The sequence below is a fragment of the Centruroides sculpturatus genome, unplaced genomic scaffold, assembly GCF_000671375.1.
Source record: "Centruroides sculpturatus isolate CEXI.00-Female unplaced genomic scaffold, Cexi_2.0 scaffold1029, whole genome shotgun sequence".
In the NCBI taxonomy this organism is placed as follows: Eukaryota; Metazoa; Arthropoda; class Arachnida; order Scorpiones; family Buthidae; genus Centruroides; species Centruroides sculpturatus.
Window position 1 is genome coordinate 14,201 of NW_019385204.1, and position 25,403 is coordinate 39,603.

The window sequence follows — 25,403 nt, forward strand, 5'->3', positions numbered from 1 at the left end:
TATAACCCAGATTTGGCATCTTTTGTTTAATTTGTTTCATTAACTGTTTTAAACAAATAATATCAGTTTATAGCAGTTTTTAAACAGTTTTCAAAAACTGTGAAATGAAAAAAGAAAATATGTATATTATTTTATTTTACTATTGTACATAGACAACTAAGATTAATATTATGCAGATTTTGTATTAGTTTATATAAAGTCAAATACAAAAGAATTCATATTCTGATCCCAAATGGCTGAAGGTTTATAGGGTTGGGGTTACTAGGAGTTTATTGTTAGGATTCCTACAAAGGTTGGTTTTGAAAAACTATGTTCTAAAAACTAAGTTCTTCCATGGTCTTCTGGAAGCCCTGACAAGACCTCAATCAAGAATGTTAAGCAGTATTTAAAGAGAAAAGTGAATCAGCATAAATTCCAACCCTTCTGGCAGAAGAATGGGTCAGAAGTCATTAGAAAAACTGTGGATTAGCAGAATTAATGCCTCATAGAATTGCTGAAATAATTTAAAAATATGGGAACTGACAAAATTTTAACATTTAGATATTAACTTACAGCTCTTCAGTTCTGTAGATTTCTGATTTGAAACCAATTAATGTTTTTAAGCATTTAGAATGCATGCCAAAAAATAAAACTTAGAAATAACTTAATATTTTACCAATTTTTACATCATTATTTATCTTTGCAAGTCTAATGTTAGCAATATGTGCATACACGAGAGTATGATCTCCATTGTATTTGACTTTGTATGTATCTCATTACATTTTTATAGTTTTCTATAGTTTTATATTAATGTTTTGTTATTCTTTTAGAGATAATGCAAAAGAGACAAATGTTTGTGAAAATATGACTGTGGGCACAACAGTAAGTTAATATTTTATATTCCATATTTCAAAATTATTTTTCTTTAAGCTTAGTTCAAACTGTCATTCAATCCATTATGAATTGTTGGGTTCAAAAATTATAAAACCTAACATATAATCTGACATGACATTTTTTAATTTTTATTCTATATAGACTGCGGTGAAGAAATTACAAATATCACATACAATCTATTAACAACTAATTGAAAGTATGACTACATGCACATTATTACTTCTGCATCCAGAAACAAAAATGGCTCCTCCTTTTGTTTGTGTGTTCTTATATACTTACAGACTTCCTGTGGGTCTTGTGCCATTCTGTGAGATGTAGTTCGCTTCTGTAACAGAGTGAACAAAACAAAATATTTTTTGAAATAAAATTGAAGACAGTCTGCCCAAAAGGGACCACCATTTATTATGTAATATAGAAAATCTTGAAAATTGTCTTTAACATTCCTATAATTAAGCAGGGCCAGTGTGAGGCAGGTTTAGCGCATTTGCTGGAACCTGGCCCCTCGTTTTGAAAGGCCCCGCAGTGTACGAAAACTCATCAGATATTTTGCAGGACCCCCTCTATAGTAGATTGAATATTCGGGTGTGTGTGGAAAATGCAATCGCATAATCCACTAATTGATGACAACTTGCTGCACACTGACATGAATGCAAGATTTTCTCTCCCATCTTTTCATTGAAATATTTCATTGCAGCCTGTTGCAGATGTTGATATTAAATGTTGACATCAAACATTGGCACGTCTGCAATACGGGTGCAGAAGACATTAGATGTTAAGGTAATTACCCAATTAGAAAACACCGATCTTGAATGTATTCTTTGCAGAATACAGACATGGAGGATTCAGCAAAGCCATGATCGCAGCAAATGAAGTTGCAAAGGAAATAGACATAGCACCAAATTTCAAGCCATCATACAGGGGAAAAATGAAAATTATTTGATTATGAAGGACAGGATTAATCGTTGACAATCAGCGACAAAGAATACTTCCGTATACGTTACTTTTTTAAAATAATAGATACTGCGTTAGTATCATTTAAAAGTAGATTTGAATTACAGTAGAGCATCGATTATCCGACCCCCAATTAACCATCACATCGGTTAACCGACCGTTCTAGTCGGCAAATTTCAAATGTCCGCTAGTGATGTGGCACTACAATATTTGGCTATGTCTTGGCTGCTTTAATATTATTTTTGTTAAATTTTTGCGTGTTTTAGCTGGCAATACTGGCTCGACCATTGAAGGGAGGCCAGTATTTAAACGAGACTTAATTTTCTAATTATGAGTGGTTGTTTGTTTTGTGAGCAATAAAATAATTTTAAAATAATTTTTAACGATACAATAGCGACGATTATTATTTTAAAAAAAATTTGTTAGGCTTAACATCGATGAAAATTCAATGCAAAGTTGGTTAATAGCGATATTCTAATATACTAATTATATAGGTATACTAATATACTATACTAATAATGTACAGTATTTTTTTCATTCTTTTCAGTTATCCGACCAACCTGAGTCCCCAATTGAGTCGGATAATTGATGCTCTACTGTGCAAATCATCAAAAATATTTTTGGCTTTCTATTTATGAATGAGATTGCAAATTTAGAAGACGAATATTTATTAAAATGTTGTCAAGATCTTCACTTACGTTTGGAAGGAGATATTGACAGAACTGAAATATTTGAAGAGATCAAGATATTCTGATTGATAACACAAGCCAATTATTCGGCTCTAGATGCGATGAAATACATTATAAAAAACAATCTTTCGGAAGCATACCCAAATTTATTAATTGTGTTACAAATATTGTTAACTATGCCAGTAACTATGGCTTCAGTTGAACATAGTTTCTTGCAGTTGAAACTAATAAAAAATTATCTTCGATCATCAATAAGCCAAGACCGATTTACATCTCTGTCTATTCTTTCAATAGAAAGCGAAGTAGCAAACTCAATCAATTTTGATGACGTAATCAAAGATTTTGCGGCGAAAAAAGCGAGAAAAATTATGTAATATTCATCTTACAAAAATATATGTAACATCCTTTGTACTTATAATAAATAATTCATTATTGTGAAATTTAAGTATTGGATTTGAATATATTTTGGCCCCACAAGAGTTCACGCCGGCCCTCTAATTAAGATATACTAAAACTAAAAATATATTGATAAATATGTTTAATTATTTTTTTTATAAAACGTTTCAGGTTGATTTTGATATAACAGTGGAATTACTTTCATGTCCACAAAATTCAAGTTTGTGGAATACCAATATTGAGATTTCACCAATCGGCTTACAGGAATATTTGCAAGTTGATGTTGACATGTTATGTGAATGTGATTGTGAAAAACCAGAAAATGAGGTATCTAATTTTGTAATTTATATACTAATTAACTTATTAATGACATTTCTTCATTGATGAGGACAGTCGATACTTTTCCATGAAAGAACTAAAATAAGGAGGAAGCATAATACTTCCTTTTTTTTACTTCAGTAACTATTTTAAGATCCAGTCTTAGAACTTTTGTCATCTTATCTTCAAAAGCAGTTAATTTTATACTAATTTAGAGATAATAAAGTAAAATGAATTAATGCTTAATGTTTTATTATATTAGATTGTGAAAAGTGAAAATTGTTCATATGCTGGAACTTTTGAATGTGGTATATGTACTTGTGAAAAAAATCATTATGGTAAAGAATGTGAATGTGATGAAATTCAGCATAGCAAATTATTTCAGTGTCAACAGTAAGTTTGTTAAAAATAAATCAATTTCAAACTTAAAATTTTATGCATATTGATTATAAATTTTATGAATTTATTTATGTAATTTCTAATGGAAGATGTTAGTTATTATTTATATAAATTTATTTTCAAAATAGAACAAATACTTCAGAATTATGTTCAGGAAGAGGTGAATGTATTTGTGGAGAATGTGATTGTTATGCTGGTCCTGTAAGTATCAAATGAATATATTAAAAAAATTGATATAATGTTTACATAAATTTAAAAAATCTACATCAAGTTATATGATAAAAACTTTTGAGTTCACCCAAAATGCTTATTGTTAACTAATCATCATAGTTTATTTTTATTTAATGAAAAAGTCTTCAGTACCAAAAACCAAAATTGATTCAAAAATCACACTTTAATTGTATATATTCTTGACACTATTATATTATCATCAGGAAAATGGAAATAGAATTATCATTCAACATTTACATACAGTGGTGTTACAGGAGTGGAATCTCAGACTTGGAACTTATCTGCCTTTGGAAAATGATCTCATTCACTAGCACTTTCAGTAGTGTAAAACTACCATCAGACAGAAACATTGTTCGAAATATTCAATATTTGAATTTGTAAAACCATCGGAATATTGTTCAAAAAGTTTAAACTGTCGTATTCTATGTACTGCCTGATGATGGTAGTTTTACACTACTGAAAGTGCTAGCGGATGAGATCATTCTCCAAAGCTAGATAAGTTTCAAGTCTGAGATTCCACTCCTGTAACACCACTGGCAGTGTTATAGTGATACAGTAAATGTTGGCATGAAGTGAAAACATATTATATTATCATTCAAATTTTTAACACTAAAAACACACTCATTAATTAAAAAATAAGCTATCTTGATGTGGATCTGCATCTTCAATCCTTCTTTCATTATAGAAACAGATTTTACAGATAGTTAAAAGATGATATAATTGACTTTTCTGGAAGAGTCTATTTTCTTTATCTTTTACTATTTTCTGTTTTTTGTCAGTACATACTTTATATTATTTGTGTTAACTTTCCTATGTGTGTTTTAAAGAAAAGCAATTATGACACACACTTGTCTTTTCCTGACAAAAGTTTAGAAATGAATCCTTTTTCATTATTATTTAAGCTCTGTTAAATTCCTGTAGATAGTGTCATTCTGAAAGAGATTCAGTAAATTTGCTGCATTTTGTTTTGAAACATTTGGTTGAATTGCATTTTGATGGGTAGGAGAATATGATGAGACAAAGACACAACCCTATGAAAAGTATATAAGTTTTTTTTTTTCTAATAATCCAGAATTCTGTGAATCTGGTTTCAAGAAGAGACAGTCAAAAGACAAAGAATAACAATTTATTTATAAACATTATGTATAAGAACAGATAATTAAAATCCAATTTTTACACACAAGAATCCTCATTCATTGCAATAATAATTAGTACTTATCACTCTGAGTCCAAATTCCATAGCAGTCTTTACAATTATAGATGTTTATTGACCAAAAAGTTTTCACATCTGGTCTGCTAGCCCAATATCTTTCTTCATCTTCCATCATTTTTGCACCTCTTCCATTTGTACATCCAGAATCAAACTAGATGAGGGAAAGAACACACTGGCTCTTGACCTATATAAATATGCTCAATCAGGTCTTTCTGGAAGCTTTAAAATGTTTCAAAGGAGGTGCATCTTTGGAATTTTATTAACATTCTCAAGCAATGACCTGTGCAATAATATAAAAACAATAATATATATAAAAATATAAATACACATATACAAGGTCTGTCCAGAAAAGATCTAGTCATTGTTAATACAATGAGAATAGTTTGCATGACATTGATATAACCTGGCAGCCAAGGACAGTGAACTGGAATGTGCATGTGTGAATAATGATGACTTCACTATACTAGTTAGTAGGGGTGCTAGGCACCATTGAATGGGCCACACAGTATGTATACTGTCACATTCAAAATGATTAAGGAAGTAGAGCAACAAATCTGCACCAAATTTTGCATTAAGTTTGAACATTCCTTTGTTCAAAAATTTCCTTTGTTCCTAAGTTTGAACATTCAGAAGGCCTTCAGAGACAATGTGATGAGTGAATGCAAATAAAATTGTGGCACAAACATTTCAAAGATGGCTGAGAATCTATCGAAAGTAATCCATGTTCTGGAATTGAAGGCTGACAACAAGCAGAACACCTGAAAACAGTGTTACACCCAGAGGGGGCTAAGGGGCTCTATTACCCTCCAAAGAAAAAGGAAAACAAACACTAAAAATTTTCCAAACCTCTTTTCCTAATTAAAATTTATTTTTCATTTATATTATGCTATATCTTCTATTTCTATGATAATTATGAATTAGTGGTTACATAATGTGAGGATTTTATTGAGTTTGCATTAAAAAATTTTTTATCCATTCAACTTGGCTCCCTTAAGATTAAATCTTGAGCGGGCCACTGCCTGACAATGTGTTGAATGTGTATGAGCTGCAGTTGACAAAGATTGGTGACTGGCAGTGCAAGAATTAGAAGCTGATCTGGGGCTTCCAAAAACTACCATCTGAGATTTTGATGTAGGATCTTGGCATGAAACATGTCATGACAAAATTCTTTCTGTGGCTTCTGCTACTGAAGCAGAAGAAACATTATGTTGCAGTTACTAATGACTTNATTAGAGGGAACATTGGTTGCAGTTACTAATGACTTGCTTCAAACTACTACCAATGAACCAGATTTACTCAAGAAAGTGTAAAATGCTCTGTGGAATGAGATCTGCAGGACTAGACCAAAAAAAAAAAAAAACAATTGCCAGATATACTGGGCTTTTAATCAATTCCTGTTGACACATTCACAATATATATATACATGGAACATGAACTATCATGAACTTAACAAATTTTCAATCTTCCCAATAATAACAATATAATGTTTCACATGTTTCATGTTCTCATTTCTTTCCTCCTCTCCTTCAAGGGGGCTCATGGCATGTGACAACATACATACATGTGAAAGAAAAGGCTGTACTCAAAGGTGTAGCCTTAAAAGATAAGAAAGATGAGTGAAGGAAGGAAGGAGAGTGGTTTGAAGAAAAGTTAGGAGGGTGGGATGGTTGGAGGTTTGAAAGTGGAAAAGGGAGGAGGCATGCGACAACAAAAAAAAGTAACAATGTAGGGCACGTAACACAGAAATAAAAATTAACCTGCTCACAACACTTTTCTCCTGCATACAAACAATGAACAAGAAAACTATTATGTTTGGATGAATCTCCTGCCAATCTTTTTTTTTTTTTCTTTTTTTTGAATGTGTTGTGACTTGACATTAAAGTATCTTTGGTTGAATTGAAATGGATTGCTGTCTCTTTGGATTTTATCCCATACTTGGTCCTCTCATGCTCACTGTCTCTATCTCATATCATTCACAGGTGGCCAGAACACCGCAAGTGGAAACAAGAAAAAAAACGGTGCCTACCACACATGGATCGCGACCTTTTATACAGTACCAAGCAGATATTCTCCCCCATGCAACCTCTACTGGCCAATCTGGCTGCCAGCATAAAGTGAACTGGTAAAAAGTGGTATCACAAAGGGGTTGAGGAAAAAAACCAAAACACAAGAATACAAGTCGCAAAGCATTACAAAAGTCATAAGTGGAGATGAATTGTAGGTCTGTGGTTATGATCCAGAAATGAAGGCTCAGTCATCCCAATGGAAGTCACCTGGTTCTCCATAACTGAAGAAAGCATGGCAAAGTTGCAGCAAGATCAAGACCATGTTAACTGTTTTTTGATTGGGAAGGTGTTGTCTATTATAGGTATGTTCCTCCAGGCCAAATAATTAATAAGGAATACTGCCTCAATGTTGTTTGTCAGTTGAGATATGCAATATCACAAAAACGGCCACAGCTATGGGCAACTGGTGATTGACAGCATCATCATGACAATGTGCCCACCCATGAATCATGTCTCATGCAATTTTTGGTGAAACATCAAATCACCTAGATGACTCAGCCCCTATAACCCAGATTTGGCACCCTGTGACTTCTGGCTTTTTCCAGAACTAAAATCACCTCTACAACCATCAAATGAAGTAAAAATTTTCATTATTCAAATGTTTTCAATCAGGTGCTAGCCTACCACTCTGGAGGACATAGGATTGAATCTAGATGGGTCAAAAAACTCCTGGAATTTTTCAGGTGGTGGTCTATACAGATACATCCTTCACCAACTGGTTGCCCCATTGTGGGCTTGCTAAAACATCCTCTGTGTGCCCACAGGACAGAAAGAATTAAGATATAAAAAATGAAGTTAATTTTTTATTATCTTAGTTAAAGAATTTTTAAACTCTTCACAGCAGTGGCGTGCCATCCATGGAAGCTGTGGAAGCACCACTTCCCTTGTATTTTCAAAAACATAAATACATTTTGCACGATTATTTTCATTTTTTAATGTACTTTGAATTAATTAAAATTAATATTTTATTATAATCACATTATGTATTTTATTACAAATTTGTATACTAACATGTGAAAAAAAATGATAAGATTGCTATTGTATATTTGAATATAAATCCATATATGCATATTCCCAATGGAAGTGTTGTATTGTCGAATATACAGGACAGTTTCCATTGTGAAAATATTTGAATGATGTAAAGCAGCCAGATTATACACGTTTGTGCATGTGCTTTACAAAGCATCAACCTTACACGGTTTAGCTTATGGATGCTATACACCAAAATATCGTATAATGCTTCCAATGATTCTATCCAGGACTGGTACAGGACTTGGTTCCCTATCACCAAATGTCACCACATGCCACTGCTTCACAATATTGAAATTTAAAGATTTTGATTTCATAATTAATTGAAACAAATTTTGAATTAATGTTAATTAAAATTAATGTTTCAAATATATATAAGTTTACAGATGAGAAATAAATAGAGGATTTTGATTTCATTCATATTTAAAAATGGATATAAATTTTATTGAAATGATATTGGAATTAATTTTAAATTTCACTTTTAGAAATAAATTTCAAACATTTAAATATGTAAATAAAAATTTATTTTTTCAAAGGGAGATGAAGAAATTTTTGGCCAATATTGTCAGTGTGATACATTTTCCTGTGAACGCGATTCCGAAGGGAAAATTTGTGGTGGACCTTCACGAGGAATTTGTTGTGGAAAGTGCATTTGTCAACCTGGTTGGACTGGAGATGATTGTGATTGTACTGAAGATCAAAGTACTTGTATAGCTTCCATAGGAAATAGTGAACCTTTGGTTTGCAGTGGTCATGGTGATTGCATTTGTGGAAAATGTAAATGTCATAATGATGAACATGGGTCATATACAGGCCTTTACTGTGAAGACTGTAATGTAAGTAATATCAAAATTTTAAAAGTTATTTACTCCAACGTAGAGTAAATTTTTTATAAATTATCTCTATTCTATCTTTACCTACTTCAGATAACAAAAATTAGCTACACTTTATGCCAAAATAGTTGTGATGTAATGTATTCACCATCTTATGGTATTAAAAACAATTTTTTATTTAAAATTGCAAATATTGATACTTTTGATAGTTTAAAAATTTCCTCATTTTATTGATTGGAATCAAATTAAGCAAGATTTTTCATATTTTAACAGAACGAGAACATAATGGACAACTTTTTTAACAAATGCAGCTGGAACATTTTTTTTAAAGTTGTCCATTATGTTCTTGTTCTGCTTAAATATGAAAAATCTTGTTCGATTTGACTCCAACCAAATCAGCATGATGAAGATAGTTGTAAGATATCAAAAATATTTGCAATTTTGAATAAAAATTTGTTTTTAATGCTGTAAGACAGTGAGTCTATTACATCATTCCTTACTTCAGTTTAAAAGTTTAGAAAGCACTGTAGTAGAATGTCTAAAGTTTTTCTGTAACAACACGTTGTTCACCTGCAAATTTTTGTGTAGCATCTTACTCTAGAAATGATACTATTTCTACACATTTATAATATTTATGTACCTTTCATATGGAAAGTAGAAACACATACAGACATTTTCACTGTAAGTTTAGTCACTCACATATGCTTGGCAAGTCTTTAGTTATTTCTCTTGATGATAGGCTTAGCTTCCCAAAAGTACTTGAGAAAGTAATATTTAATTTAAACAGTATTTTTATTTTATGTAATAGTGATACAATAAATAAAGCTAGGACATCTAGGCACTAAAAACCATATAAATAGTTATAAAAATTATAAATTTATATGATTTTTAGTATTTAGATGTCCTAGCATTAGCAGTAAGAAAGGTAAACTTTAGAGAACTTTATAAAACTTAAATGACTTGATAGTACTTTAAACTAGTTCAGCTGAACTGATTCTGTTTATACTACAAAGTTTTTAACACGTTAAGCACTATATGTTGCAAATATGCAATATACACTGTACAGTACATTGAAATTGTGCTGTGTTACTTCGGAGCAACATGCTAGTCGAGTGAATTCAATGGAACTTGTTAAAGCATGGCCTGTGGATATGGAAATTACTCAAGACCCAGTAAATTTTTTTAATGATAGAATGCTAATAGAAATTTAAAATTTTCCCTTATAAAATATAAGAAATATGCAAAATTTGATTTTCTAACTTTTTTCTAACAAATATTCAAAAAACAATCTTTATTTTCTTTTAGTGAACAAAAACAGTAAGTATATTATTTTAATGATTATTCTATTTTAGATTTATATCAGTCAATTTATGCAACATAGATTTTATGCATTTATGTGGTAGAAGTTCTGTTGAATTTAGAACCTGATGAGCATAAAAGACGGCATAACATGATCAGAAAAAATCATTTAGGCCATTGTTGCAATTCCACAACACCTAAAAATCAAGAAAAAATATTTTTCAACAATGAAGACAAAATTATATTAAATGACCATAATTTTTGTGCTATTTTGTTCATAAAAAAGAGCATGGCCCATGATGTGATATTTTACACCTTTCTATTGTGGCACTTAATGTGTTAACTAGTTTCACAACTTAAACTTGTTTAACATTTTATAATCTAAACATGTAAAAATTCCAGTTAGATTAAGATTAGTTTATCTGACTAATTTNAGTAAAAATAACATTTATTTTGTTGTAATGAGGTTGTTTCTATTTTTTAGAATTAACCAAAAACATATAAGAACAATGAAAAGACTTTAATTTTCTTTCCCAAATTAGAGATACAGGTTATTTTATAGGATGCCAGATAGCCTCGACTCCAATTAGTGATATTTGTCATTTGAATATTTACACTATACACACTTTACTTGACCGATTTATTCTACGTGACAATAATTATAGAACCTTTCATTATCTAGACATTAGTTCCATAGAGTCTTACAAATAAATGTAAAAATTAATCTATATCTAAGATGTACATCATTTCTTATATAACTAAGACAGAGAATAGAGGATAGATCAGAAATAGGAGATAGAAAAGGGGTACCCAAACTTTAGTATCAGGATCCTTGTGAAAGGCCTCTTGTTGTTGAATTTTCTCTCTCACATCGTAGATTGGGAAACCCGATATCTTGATCACCAAATTAATCACTGGGCTGGAAAAATATCACAGTATATCCTTAAGTTCTTTAATAATTTATCAGTCAAGTTCTTCTCGACACCTCACATCCTTTGTTCCCTCCATATGATGCTAAAACGTATTGGAAGGGTTGTCCATACATCTGTCCAGACTGCGGTCTGAACAGACAATAGATCAAAGGGGAAAGTAGGAAAGAGGAACGGAAGCAAGAAATATAATATAAAATATAAATATAAGATCACGATGCAGATATGGCGTTAAGCCACAATTTATTTATTTTACTAAAATACAATTTTTTTAAGTAGTCAATTATAAGTTATATCTATAATGAATATTAATGTTTTATTACAATGTAAATAATGTTCTTTACCATCCATAGTGTTAAAATAAATGTTATATTGTTGCATATTATTTGTTGATAGTGTCATGTCAGCCTATGGTTTTGTCACAGAATACAAGGTGTATTCCATAAGTAATGCGACCAAATTCATAAAAAATCATTTATTGAACATATTTTTACAATTAGTCAAAAATCTTTGAAATAGCACTCTCCTGCATCAATACACTTGTGAAGCCAGTGTTTCCGGGCCTGGAAGGCATTCTGGAAGGCCTTCTTCGAAATGTCCTTTAGAGCTGATGTAACATAAGCCTTGATGTTTTCAATCATGTCCCAATGTTTCCCTTTCATGCGGAGAAACAAAAAAAAGTTGGCAGGAGCCAGGTCAGGACTGTAAGGTGGCTGTGAAAGCAATGGGGTGTAGGTCCTGGCCAGGAAATCATTGACAGTGAAGGTGCTGTGGCTTGGCACGTTGTTGTGATAAAGTTTCTGCATGTCCTTGATGTCACTTCGGCAGCACGTGACTAGGATTTCAGTCTTTTGAACACTTCCAAGTAGAAAGCTGCATTTACAGTGATCCTGACAGGTACAAATTCGTGGTGGTTAATGCCTCTGACGTCACAGAAGACAATTCAGGAGGTTGATGGACGTCCACTGCAAGGTTTGTCAGTGACCTCCTCTCGGCCATCCTTGAATGACTTGTGCCATCAAAAGACTTGTGATTTGGAGAAGCACTCACTCCCAAAGGACTGCTGAATTAATGTTAAAGTTTCAGTGGCAGACTTCCCAAGTTTAACTCAAAATTTGATAGAGTAACATTGCTCCACAAAATGATCCATCGCTCCATGTTACATTAACTCAAAATAGGGTTCATGGGAACAAACATCCTCACATGCCGGCAGCTTGGAGGCAAATGAGACCGGGCGAGTTTTGAAGCTAACACCCCACACCACTTAGTACATCAGGTTAGAACTAGCTATGGCATATCATCGTGTCATGAAAAAATTAGTCGCATTACTTATGGAATGCACTTTGTATTTCAAAAAACAACAATGTTGTTGTTCCTTTTTTAAACATTCTGACAAAGCTTGATTGAAACAACTAAAAGTACTCAATAAATATTATTTTTTAATTCTTGATAAATAAACTGGCAGAATTTTATATAACTAAACATAATTTATTTTTAAAAAACTGGAAAATATATAAATTTAATATTTATAAATAATCAAATTATTGTTTAATATGTAAATGTGAAAAAATTCATTATTAAATATTTTAATTTTCCTTATTGTCAGTATGTCAACTTTATGAAACTTATGCAAAAGTACAATTTAACCATTAAAATAAATAAATAAAATCTAATCAAAAAGATAACATAATTTCAATAGTTTAGAACTACATATCTCTTTAAATGAAAATACATAAAACATAAATATTAAATGAAAAGTAGTTTATATAGTTTTATTCCATTTAAATTAAAACTTTAAATTTTGCATTGAAAGTCTATGAACTACAGTTTCTATAAGCTCAGAGTTAAATATTGAAACAATAAAATGATTTTAGTTGCTGTATTTATAACATAATTTTATATTCTGCTTTACTACTAATTATTTATAATATAAATATATTTATTTTACAGTTGAAAATAAAAATGAGAAACTGTGTGTGTTCAAAGATAATGATGGATGTTCTTTTACATTTAAATATACTTATAATGAAAGTAATGAACTTTATATTTTTGCACAGAACATTAAAGGTAATTTTTTTATAATTTTACTTTAATTATCATTAATTTAAAATGTATATATACAGTTGAAATTTAAAAAGAATAAATATAGTTCATTGTTTGGCTGTTTAACACTTCAACTGTCATTTTTTTTATCACAGCACTTATAGAATGAACAATACCATTGCATTTAAGAACAACTGTTATTTAACTTATACAGTAGAAATTTTAATTAGTCAATTGAATCTATTTAACTTACTTCATATCTGAACATATACATTGTGGAGATTATGAAATTGTGTACACACTGACAGAAATCTATCCTACACCTGTTTCCTCCATTGTCTATATATGTTGAAAAACTAAAAAAAAAATTAAAAAAAAGGTGAGTTTACTTAAAAATCACCACAGAATTATGAAATAGGATACAATAATTAAACAAAATGACATGGATAGTTACTACACATGAAATTAAGAACTAATTTAATTTCATGGTTTTTTACATTATGAAAATGTAGAAATGGAAATGAAGTGTGGGAAAAGTTTATGATTGGAAGAAAAGTATAAACTTTGACTTGTTGGCATATGCAGAAATTAGTAAAATATCAAAGTCCTTTCTGGCATCACAAAGAAATATACGAGGAAGTGTCCTTTTGTTTCTTTGTTTTTTTCTTTTCTCTTTCACACAAAAATCTCTTGCTGAAGATTACTTAAAGTCATCCTGTAGCCTGTTTCCTTTGAAATACATATAGGCTATATATATTAGACTGTATAGGTTGTCAAATATTTGATGTAAGCATAAATGTTACCAAATAAACAGCTTTAATTTGGAAAACACTTGTCATCATTTGCCTCCTTTACCACAGCCCACATGCAGACTTCCCTTAGTCTGCATGTGGGCTGTGGTAAAGGAGTTCATCCTGATGCAGGATTAACTGATCCCACCTAAAAGATGGCAACCTTACACTGATGCCAAGGAGTGGGTTTTCAAGTTCCCTAGCTTAGTTCAAGTTCCTAGCCTAGGTTGGCTACCTTACAACTCTGGTGGCACAAAGCCTTCAGAAAACTCCTAGATTCTTCACTATGATACAAATTGACCTTCTTTCTTTGCTGTCTCCCTCTCATCTGTGTTCTCTCCCTTCTCCAAAAAGCCATTATTTCCACATTTGGGCTCTCAGACATTTAATCTCCCCATGGGACAGTTCAGAATGTCTATCAACAACTGAGTGAAGTAGAAATAAAGGGCAGGAGAAAGTTCTAGAAACAGGAAATGGTAAGAATTGAGGACAGAAACTACAATCTATAATATTCTATAATAACTTAAAATTATGGTATACAGCCACAATCTAAATGTAATGATCCAACTGAAGAGGGGTAAAAAACCTGAAATGTACTGTACATATTGGAGTTTAATCTTACTAAAAAAATAAAGAGAAAAAAAGACAAGTCAAGATTCCTAAGATAATGTGATATGATAAGTTCAAAAATAATAGCCAAAAATACATAGCTGTATAAGAATAAATTACGAAGGAAAAGGACAAGAAGCTTTAATAATAAAAATTACCAGATTTATAATGGTTTTTACATATCATATTATTACATGAAGCATGCAATGCCATAATGTTGTAAATGTCAAAAAACAACTTTTCAGGAGAGGTAAAAAACACATTTTCTAGTGAATGAATTCATTTTAATTTTACAATAAAAAGATAAAAATATAAAAATCTCTTGAATATGAAAATGATGTAAATATAAGTTGTAATGTTTTAAGTGCCAAAAGTCATGTGACTTGCACTTTAAATGTTATGGCTTCACATAAATTCAACTTCAAAATACATCCAGTTACAGCGTCACTATCGCCACAATATGTTTTTGCAGCAGAAAACATTGCATTTAGAATTCAATTCTTCAGTAAAATGTATTTAAAGAAAATGGCATTTCACACTTCATATATTTTGTAATATATAAGATTTAGTTGTTTTTAGCTAAAGCTTAACTTCTAATAAATTATTAATTGTTATTTAAGTGATGTTTATTTAAATTTCCAATAAATATTTATTGTAGAATGTCCAAAACCAATAAATGTGCCTTTAGTAGTTGGAATTGTAGCTGGTGGAGTATTTCTAATTGGACTAATTGCAGTTTTAATAATAAGATTTTGTATCCATTTAAAAGATTTACGAGATTACAAAAAATTTCAAGAAGAAGTTGATAAACTTAAATGGGGTCAAGTAAGTGAAATATTTTAATGTTATATTTGTTAGAAATTTAAGTGAAACTATTATTATTTAAATTTGTAAGAACAAATAATGCAAATTTACTTTGGTTGTGATCTATATTTCAGAAAATTTTATTAATACATTAAAAATAGATCATGGTATGTTGTAGACATCACAGAATATAATTATAATTTAAAATTTAAGGAAAGTTCTTAAATGTAAAATCGAACAAAAAGTTCAAATTCTCTAAAGAACTTCAGCATTTTCTATAGTTTTTGAAATTTGTCTATGAAAAAAAAAAAGTGGTTTGGTTTGGATAATGATGATAAAAATGAACTAGCCACTGGGCTATAAAGTCATTAGATGAAGCCCCCAACTCCGAATTTCAAAAAGTCCTACTCTAACATTTGCCAATCTGAAACTGAGTTGTAATTCTTATTTGTTGCTTAAACACTATGTAGTGTAATTAATCAATCACTTGGCTTTCTTTCATCTTTTTATTTCCAAATCAGTTGATACACGTTTTTTGGATACACGTTTCAGGCTTGAATTGCCCCTCTTCAGTCAACTAAAAACTTATAAAAATACACATAGTTCATAAAAAGACAAAAAACACATATATAACCGGTACAGTTAATTTACAAGACATACCTGTAGATTACAATCTTTTATGTGATTTTTGTCTTTTTATGAACTGTGTGTATTTTTATAACTTTTTAGTTGACTGAAGAGGGGCAATTTAAGCCCAAAACATGTATCCAAGAAACGTGTATCAACTGATTAGGAAATTAAAAGATGAAGGAAAGCCAAGTGATCAATTAATTACACTACATAGTGTTTAAGCAACAAAAAAGTTTAAAACATACTTTGATTATATTAACCCAGAATGGTGTTCAGAAATCGGGCTACGTTTTAAGCATTTTTGTTTCATTTTTACTAATTTTGATTCCTCTAGCAACAAATTTGCTTCTGACTTGAACTCCACACCCTACTAGTCACTAGTTAATCTGCTGAATTAATCAATGCATCTTTAAAAATGGGTGAAGTTAAAGGAACATTAGCATTTTCAATTTGGTTATGGACCATCTTTGGGTGCAGACAGATGGAAGTGATATTTACTTTTATGTGTCCACATCTGAAGAAGATGTTAACTAAGTCAAAATGTTAGTGTTCCTTCACCTTCACTGTTAAAGGTGCATTGATTAATTTAGTAGGTAAATATAATTCATGAAGTAAAAGATTTCAATGACCTTTCAATCATTTTTATTTAGACGCCTTCAGAAAATGTAATATATTTGTTAAACTTTGAAATACAACATATGAGGAATGAGGTTAGACATACTGTATGTCTAACCTCATTCCTCACTGGAATATATACATGGGGGCCTTGTTCCTCACCACCCAATTGGCCCCATTGTGGGTTTGACTGGATCATCTTAGTGTTCACAGGGCAGAAGATGAAATATGAAAAAAGTAATAACTGTAATAAATGCTAACGAAATTCAAAGAATCAAAGAGATTTTAGTTTATATAATATAAATATGAACTAAAAGTTATATTAATTAGTTCTTCATAAAAAACAATATACAATATGCAAGAGTATAGTATACAACTGGAGAGAAAATGATGACACAAGTAAAATTTAACCTTTGAAATTCCAGCAAAAAGTTTATTGGAATAAAAGTGTTTTTGTCCAGATTGACTGATCCTCAGTTAAAGAACATTCAAATAAAAAAGTCATAACCAAAAAGAAAGCAAGATAAAAGATATTAAATAACCAATGCAAAATGCATAAAATTTAAAAATAGAATAACTGTAACAGATTATGAGAATAAAAATTTTAAATATAAACATAACAGAGAATAGAAATGTGAATAAAAATAATAAATTATTAATATATATGACTCATCTTTTAAGTGAAAAATTTACAGTTAAAAATATTTCATTGATTTCAGTATTCAATGGAAAAGAAAAAGTAATACACTTCCTTTCCATAATACTTTACATATGAATTTTATTATATAGTGATATGTAAATATATTCCATTATTTTTTAAAAATATTATTATTATTATTATTGAAAGCACATTACTTATTATAATTTAATTTTTTTAGGAAACAAATCCTCTATATAAGAAAGCAGTATCTAGCTATCAAAATCCAACCTATAACCCAAAAAACAATTGATTATAACTTTAAAGATTGAATCATTTTAAAAAGAACATTCCATCATGTTTACTTAAATTTTATAGATATTTAAGATCACTTAATAGAATACTGTAAAGTATATTGATGTAAAAGAGGAAAAGAAACAACATTCTTGAAAAATTGGTAATGTTTTGTCAGACTTTATTAATATAGCATCATATATTATGTATCATATCATTTTAAAAATTATCAGTGTAAACAATAAGAAATACTTCTAATTTAGAAAATAAATTTTTTATGAAAATTACAACAAGTTATATAAATACAATTTTCAGGGAAGCTTTCAGAAAAGTATTTTTATATATTTAGCAACTTTGTTAATATTGTATAAGATCAATGGCAGCAGAACTTTTTGCAACTAGAGGGAAAAGAAATTAACCATTGTTTAGAATGGTTGAAGTTTTATATACAGTATATACAAGATGTACTGTACATAAAGTCTGGAACAAATGGGGAAAATGTGCAAGAACACATTAGTACTAATGTTAATGAACAAATGTCACTACAAAACATGTGTCCTTGCTGACAGATGGTCACCCACTTTGAGCTTGTCATGACTGATCCTGTTCTCAAAGTTATTGAAGCAGTTTCCCCATCATGCCATGTGTTATCAGCGGTTTGGCGAATTTGGCTGCCTTTGTATAAGTCCTTCTCAGCCACAAAGGAGAGTTATCTTCATTCAGCCTTTCTTACTTCGCACTATCACTGAATCTGTTATGAGAAAAAAATTTCCAATTGGTTCCAGACTTTATGCACATCCTGAATGTTATTTAGAGTATGAAAGCAGTATTATTAATTTAAGTATAAAAAATGACAAGAATATTTTGTTACTATTTATCATTATGTTGTTATTTTCTCAGTATTAAAAGGTGGAAAACTGTGTAAAGTATGTCAAACTGCTTATCAAATCTGTAATAAGTTAATATGCTGTCATACAAAAACAGTATTGACAAGTCATATCTTAACTCAGCTCCATACTTTCAAATGATTACTAATTTCTGAAATTTGACAGCTGTTTACATATATATGTGTGCCAGTTTATTTGATTAAAGTCTTTAAATGATGAAAATGCATTCCTTATAAATATTTTTTTAACTTCATAAATATGGAAAAAATTGCTGTACAGTAGCAAAAATTGGAAAAATAGGAGACGATCCCAAATACTAATACTAATGAAAATGATTTTATTACTGAGTTATATTTTCTCTATACCTCCTTTAGAGGAAGAGAGAAAACTTTCATACACCTCCTTGTATTTTTGCTATATTGGTTAAAATGTATTATTACAAATACATAAGATTTTGTATTGATAAGTGAAGAAAGGTTTCATAAAAACAAATAGCAATATTTTAGTAATAATATCAGCCATTCTAATTTTTCCTACTGTTTTTGCCTGAGTTGTTACATCCAATTTCAATCTTTGACATAGATAATCCAAACAATTGTTGGATTTTTGGGCTACTTTACCACTACTATTAGTAATTAAATTATGTAGTATTCAATTATTAATAGCAGCAGTAAAGTAGCTCGAAAATCTGGTAATTGTTTAGCTTATTACAAAATATCCGGCTTTTAGATGTTTATATAAATTACTTAATTAATATTAGAAATTTAATTAGTTTTGAAAGCTTTATGCTTTGCTTATTTCTATATTTCTGTATTAAATTTAATAATAAAAATAAATGAAGTAATAATATATTCTGTTTATTGAAAGTTTAGACATTTTTTTTTCTCTTTGTGAATTGTTGTACAGTATGAAAATGAGACATTTTACTAAATGGTATTGTTAAAGTACATGGTACATTTCTGTTTAATTAAAAATTACATCATAAATTAATGGAATTATTTAATTATATATTAGTTTTTTTTTATTTGTGAAATTCTTATACAATGCCCTCAGAATCTGCCACTGTAGACTCTGGCCTCCTGTGCCTATTTAGAAATCTGGCCTTGCTTCGTATTGGCTTGAAAATTATTGTTTGGATTTCTGTTTTTAATTTTTAATATTAGTTTTCAGTTATAAGTATTGAAAACTGAAAAGTGTTTGTATATACTTATTATTATTCATAATAAATAAAACATTAGAAACAAATACTAAGTTAAAAAAATAATTCTCATTCTGTCCTGTATTGTGAGCTAATAATAAAACATTAATCAATCAAAAATTGCTATTTGTTTTTATGTTCTTATTTATGAAGTATGTATAAATTTTAATTTGTATGAATTACATTGCATTTTAAAATAATCTGCAATTTTTGTAATGTATTGTTTTTAAATAATTTATCAACTATTTTTTGTAGAAATGTTTTTGTTAGTTATATTTAGAGCTACATTTTATGCTAAATTTAAAGTATTATGTATTTAGACAAATTAAATATGGATTTGTCATTTAAAAATTTTTTAAAGAACCTAAAAAGTCATAGTTTATTACTGTACAATTGCTATGAAGTTTAAACTTTATCATCTGCCACAGCTTTTAAATGTAAATCATTAAACAATAATTCTCTAGATCTATTTCTTAAATATTCCATAGATTCTGTAGATGTACTGTATTCTGTCAAACCTTTACACAGATAAAGATGATTATTATAAAATTGTTATTGTTTATAGCATTTTAATTAGTAATGCTTTTGATGTAAAATTAAGAATATAACCTTTAATTTTAAAATAATTCTTTTAAAACTTGTGATATATTTTTTATTCATTTAATATCTGTTTTGTTACTTTCATTATTAAATGCATTTATTGTATAAATTGTTGGTGAAAAGGAAATTTTTTTCTAGTCTCAAGAAATGTTTGTAATGTTGTTGTGTCTTTGTAATGCAATAATTTATATCATCATAAAAATAAGTTGTGCCAAATGAAACATGCTACATATTTCCTTTCATATTTTATGTGGAATACATTCCAAGTTAGTGAATGATGATGTATTATGTTTTTAATGAATAAAATATAAATTTACTGATTTTTAAATTATTTTGGGGTGAAGACTATCTTAAAAACTTTTAACTAACACAATAAAATTTAGTCAGACGGATACAATGAAACTTACTATCCTGTTGCTGTCAGGAACCTGTTCAAAATCTCTAATTTGTCAGATACAGTTAGTATATTTTTAAAATTTTGATCATTTTCCTTGTAGCCACAAAGAGGCCTTTATCATCTGTGGGTTTTGCCAGGATAATGAAAGGTTTTTGTAAAATATAAATATTTCTAAGCTTATTTAGACTCCAACCCCAATGACCCAATGCTTTTTACTGTTAGATAGGATCAGAGCCATGTTCTGCATTCCTGAACCATGCTAGCCAATCTTATTGGGGATTGAGTTCACTTATAATGTGTGAAAGTACTGGAATTAGAGTCAGTTTCTTGTATATTCTTTAAAAATATATTTTTTTAAATGTTAAGAATATTATTATATCAACTTTAGCAGTTTTTATACACTGATTCATGTTGTCATTATATTAATAGTATGAATTTTCAAACACTTTGGGGTATATTTTTCCTAAGTCTGTAGCAAATTTCTGGCACCAATTTGGATTATAACGATAAAAAGTTAGGAAAAACATACAACATAAGTGTAAGAAATTTGTCAAAAACTCTACACAATAGAAATATGCCCCAAAGCTGTGCAAGAAATTTACCATAGATTAATTAGCATGAGAAAATATACCCCAAAGTGGTGCTAACTCATACGATTTATATTTAATCTTTTCAAAACTATAATGTTGTCTGCTAACTTTCAAAGAAAGCGTTTTACAAACTACTTTTATGTTATTTCTTGTTTTGAATCTATTAAGAATTTTGAAAATTATAAACATTGGCCTGTTTGATTTAAAAATTTCCAGTAAGTTACGAAGATTATTTTAAATACATGATTAATTGGAAAAATAGCAAACTGATAGACGGGATTTAACATCTGCATACTATTCCTGTAGCATTGCCTCCCTCTGTTGATCTCACTAATCTCACGCGACATTGGTTGATATAAATAGTACCGATGTCGTAAATAAGAACAGAATCAACTTGAGTTGAAGGCAGATGGCGACATACTTCAAAGGCAAGTACGGAAGAGGTTTTATTGAATTTTTACATTATATTTGAGGAATTATTGTTAAGATATTACGAAGTAAAACAATTTGATTTAAAAGTATTAATAATTGTGTGGAGGTTTCTTTAAGTGTGCTAGCAAGAATGATTGTAACAAGTACACGAGTACTGTATTGCCGTTTAATGTTTTGATGTAATAAAAACTGGCAAGGGTCTTGCTCAGGACTTTCTTGGCACTCGAACAGAAGGATAGAGACCATTAGAAAATCCTGTACTTTCAATTATATTAGGATATAAAATTTAAGTAATAAAAGATTAAAAGGAATAATTTTGTTGAATTATGACAATTTTTTAAATGGAGATTTTTTATTTAAAAAAGCATTATAATGTTAGCCGAAAGTTAAACCGGTATGTAGTGCTAGCTGTATAAAATAACATCTTTTTTGTAATAATTAATAATATAAAAATTAATTTTAAGAGTAGAGACGAGGTTTTAAAATTTTGTAAATGCCAATAACGAGTAAAACTTTCATTTAGCCCAACACTACTCGAGATATTATATGACACGTAATACCTTTCTCCCAACCCCTCGACCTTTAACCACCAAAATTTAATAGCATCAATGCCCCTTATATACAAGTTATCGTGCCAAGTTTTGTTACTTAAACTTTACCCCATCCTGAGATTGAACGAAATAGATGTCAGCGTGCACACGGAATTTCTCTCCCCTTTTCGACGTTCTTGGGTTTGGGGTTTCTAAACGTCGAGTTTTACAAAAACCCAGAAATTTGACACAATTATTTTTCCGTATTATATCATCGAGAAAAAGAATTTGTTTTCTTTATTACTTTCCCCAGCTGTTATGTATTAGTATATAACACGGGCGGCCAGATGGCCAAGCGGTCAAGGTGGCCCGGGATGGAATCCGGACGGGTCGAAAAATCCCCAGGAATTTTTGGGGAGGTGGTCCGATCCGATACGTCGGCCCCCGTCCCTCGCCACCCGGCCGCCCCATTGTGGGCCTGACCGAACCCATAATGGGCTTGCTAAAAGAGACCCTCAGTGCCCACAGGGTGGAAAGAGTTAAAAAAAAAAACTAAATTGGAAAAGCATTGTAAATTTGCTCACAAACCGATTCGAATAAAGGGCGCGTTGCCCGATAAGCAAACCAATGACAGCTCATTTCACTTGAAATGGACTACTACATTGTTTTTATACATATGTATTAAAGCCGCTTTACNGAGTTGTAATTCTTATTTGTTGCTTAAACACTATGTAGTGTAATTAATCGATCACTTGGCTTTGTTTCATCTTTTTATTTCCAAATCAGTTGATACATGTTTTTTGGATACACGTTTCAGGCTTGAATTGCCCCTCTTCAGTGAACTAAAAAGTTATAAAAATACACATAGTTCATAAAAAGACAAAAAACACATATATCTACATGTAATCTACAGGTATGTCTTCTAAATTAACTGTACCGGTTGGTACAGTTAATTTACAAGACATACCTGTAGATTACAATCTTTTATGTGATTTTTGTCTTTTTTATGAACTATGTGTATTTTTATAACTTTTTAGTTGACTGAAGAGGGCAATTCAAGCCCAAAACATGTATCCAAGAAACGTGTATCAACTGATTAGGAAATTAAAAGATGAAGGAAAGCCAAGTGATCAATTAATTACACTACATAGTGTTTAAGCAACAAAAAAGTTTAAAACATACTTTGATTATATTAACCCAGAATGGTGTTCAGAAATCGGGCTACGTTTTAAGCATTTTTGTTTCATTTTTACTAATTTTGATTCCTCTAGCAACAAATTTGCTTCTGACTTGAACTCCACACCCTACTAGTCACTAGTTAATCTGCTGAATTAATCAATGCATCTTTAAAAATGGGTGAAGTTAAAGGAACATTAGCATTTTCAATTTGGTTATGGACCATCTTTGGGTGCAGACAGATGGAAGTGATATTTACTTTTATGTGTCCACATCTGAAGATGGCCTGTTAACTAAGTCAAAATGTTAGTGTTCCTTCACCTTCACTGTTAAAGGTGCATTGATTAATTTAGTAGGTAAATATAATTCATGAAGTAAAAGATTTCAATGACCTTTCAATCATTTTTATTTAGACTCCTTCAGAAAATGTAATACATTCGTTAAACTTTGAAATACAACATTTGAGGAATGAGGTTAGACATACTGTATGTCTAACCTCATTCCTCACTGGAATATATACATGGGGGCCTTGTTCCTCACCACCCAATTGGCCCCATTGTGGGTTTGACTGGATCATCTTAGTGTTCACAGGGCAGAAGATGAAATATGAAAAAAGTAATAACTGTAATAAATGCTAACGAAATTCAAAGAATCAAAGAGATTTTAGTTTATATAATATAAATATGAACTAAAAGTTATATTAATTAGTTCTTCATAAAAAACAATATACAATATGCAAGAGTATAGTATACAACTGGAGAGAAAATGATGACACAAGTAAAATTTAACCTTTGAAATTCCAGCAAAAAGTTTATTGGAATAAAAGTGTTTTTGTCCAGATTGACTGATCCTCAGTTAAAGAACATTCAAATAAAAAAGTCATAACCAAAAAGAAAGCAAGATAAAAGATATTAAATAACCAATGCAAAATGCATAAAATTTAAAAATAGAATAACTGTAACAGATTATGAGAATAAAAATTTTAAATATAAACATAACAGAGAATAGAAATGTGAATAAAAATAATAAATTATTAATATATATGACTCATCTTTTAAGTGAAAAATTTACAGTTAAAAATATTTCATTGATTTCAGTATTCAATGGAAAAGAAAAAGTAATACACTTCCTTTCCATAATACTTTACATATGAATTTTATTATATAGTGATATGTAAATATATTCCATTATTTTTTAAAAATATTATTATTATTATTATTGAAAGCACATTACTTATTATAATTTAATTTTTTTAGGAAACAAATCCTCTATATAAGAAAGCAGTATCTAGCTATCAAAATCCAACCTATAACCCAAAAAACAATTGATTATAACTTTAAAGATTGAATCATTTTAAAAAGAACATTCCATCATGTTTACTTAAATTTTATAGATATTTAAGATCACTTAATAGAATACTGTAAAGTATATTGATGTAAAAGAGGAAAAGAAACAACATTCTTGAAAAATTGGTAATGTTTTGTCAGACTTTATTAATATAGCATCATATATTATGTATCATATCATTTTAAAAATTATCAGTGTAAACAATAAGAAATACTTCTAATTTAGAAAATAATTTTTTTATGAAAATTACAACAAGTTATATAAATACAATTTTCAGGGAAGCTTTCAGAAAAGTATTTTTATATATTTAGCAACTTTGTTAATATTGTATAAGATCAATGGCAGCAGAACTTTTTGCAACTAGAGGGAAAAGAAATTAACCATTGTTTAGAATGGTTGAAGTTTTATATACAGTATATACAAGATGTACTGTACATAAAGTCTGGAACAAATGGGGAAAATGTGCAAGAACACATTAGTACTAATGTTAATGAACAAATGTCACTACAAAACATGTGTCCTTGCTGACAGATGGTCACCCACTTTGAGCTTGTCATGACTGATCCTGTTCTCAAAGTTATTGAAGCAGTTTCCCCA

The 25,403-nt window shown here is 29.8% G+C and overlaps 1 protein-coding gene across 1 annotated transcript in view; it reads left to right on the forward strand.

The window, feature by feature from the left end:
• Positions 1-19,896, forward strand: part of LOC111636092 (integrin beta-PS-like) — a gene marked incomplete at its 5' end in the record, with an annotated part of 33,111 nt that extends 13,215 nt beyond the window's left edge. Inside the window, 9 exons of the mRNA XM_023381265.1 lie at positions 810-861; positions 3,081-3,236; positions 3,490-3,620; positions 3,755-3,827; positions 8,702-9,001; positions 9,891-9,923; positions 13,176-13,293; positions 15,328-15,494; positions 17,597-19,896. Coding sequence (XP_023237033.1) covers positions 810-861; positions 3,081-3,236; positions 3,490-3,620; positions 3,755-3,827; positions 8,702-9,001; positions 9,891-9,923; positions 13,176-13,293; positions 15,328-15,494; positions 17,597-17,668 — 1,102 coding nt within the window. The remainder of the gene's footprint in view (positions 1-809; positions 862-3,080; positions 3,237-3,489; positions 3,621-3,754; positions 3,828-8,701; positions 9,002-9,890; positions 9,924-13,175; positions 13,294-15,327; positions 15,495-17,596) is intronic.
• Between the last annotated feature and the right edge of the window lie 5,507 nt (positions 19,897-25,403).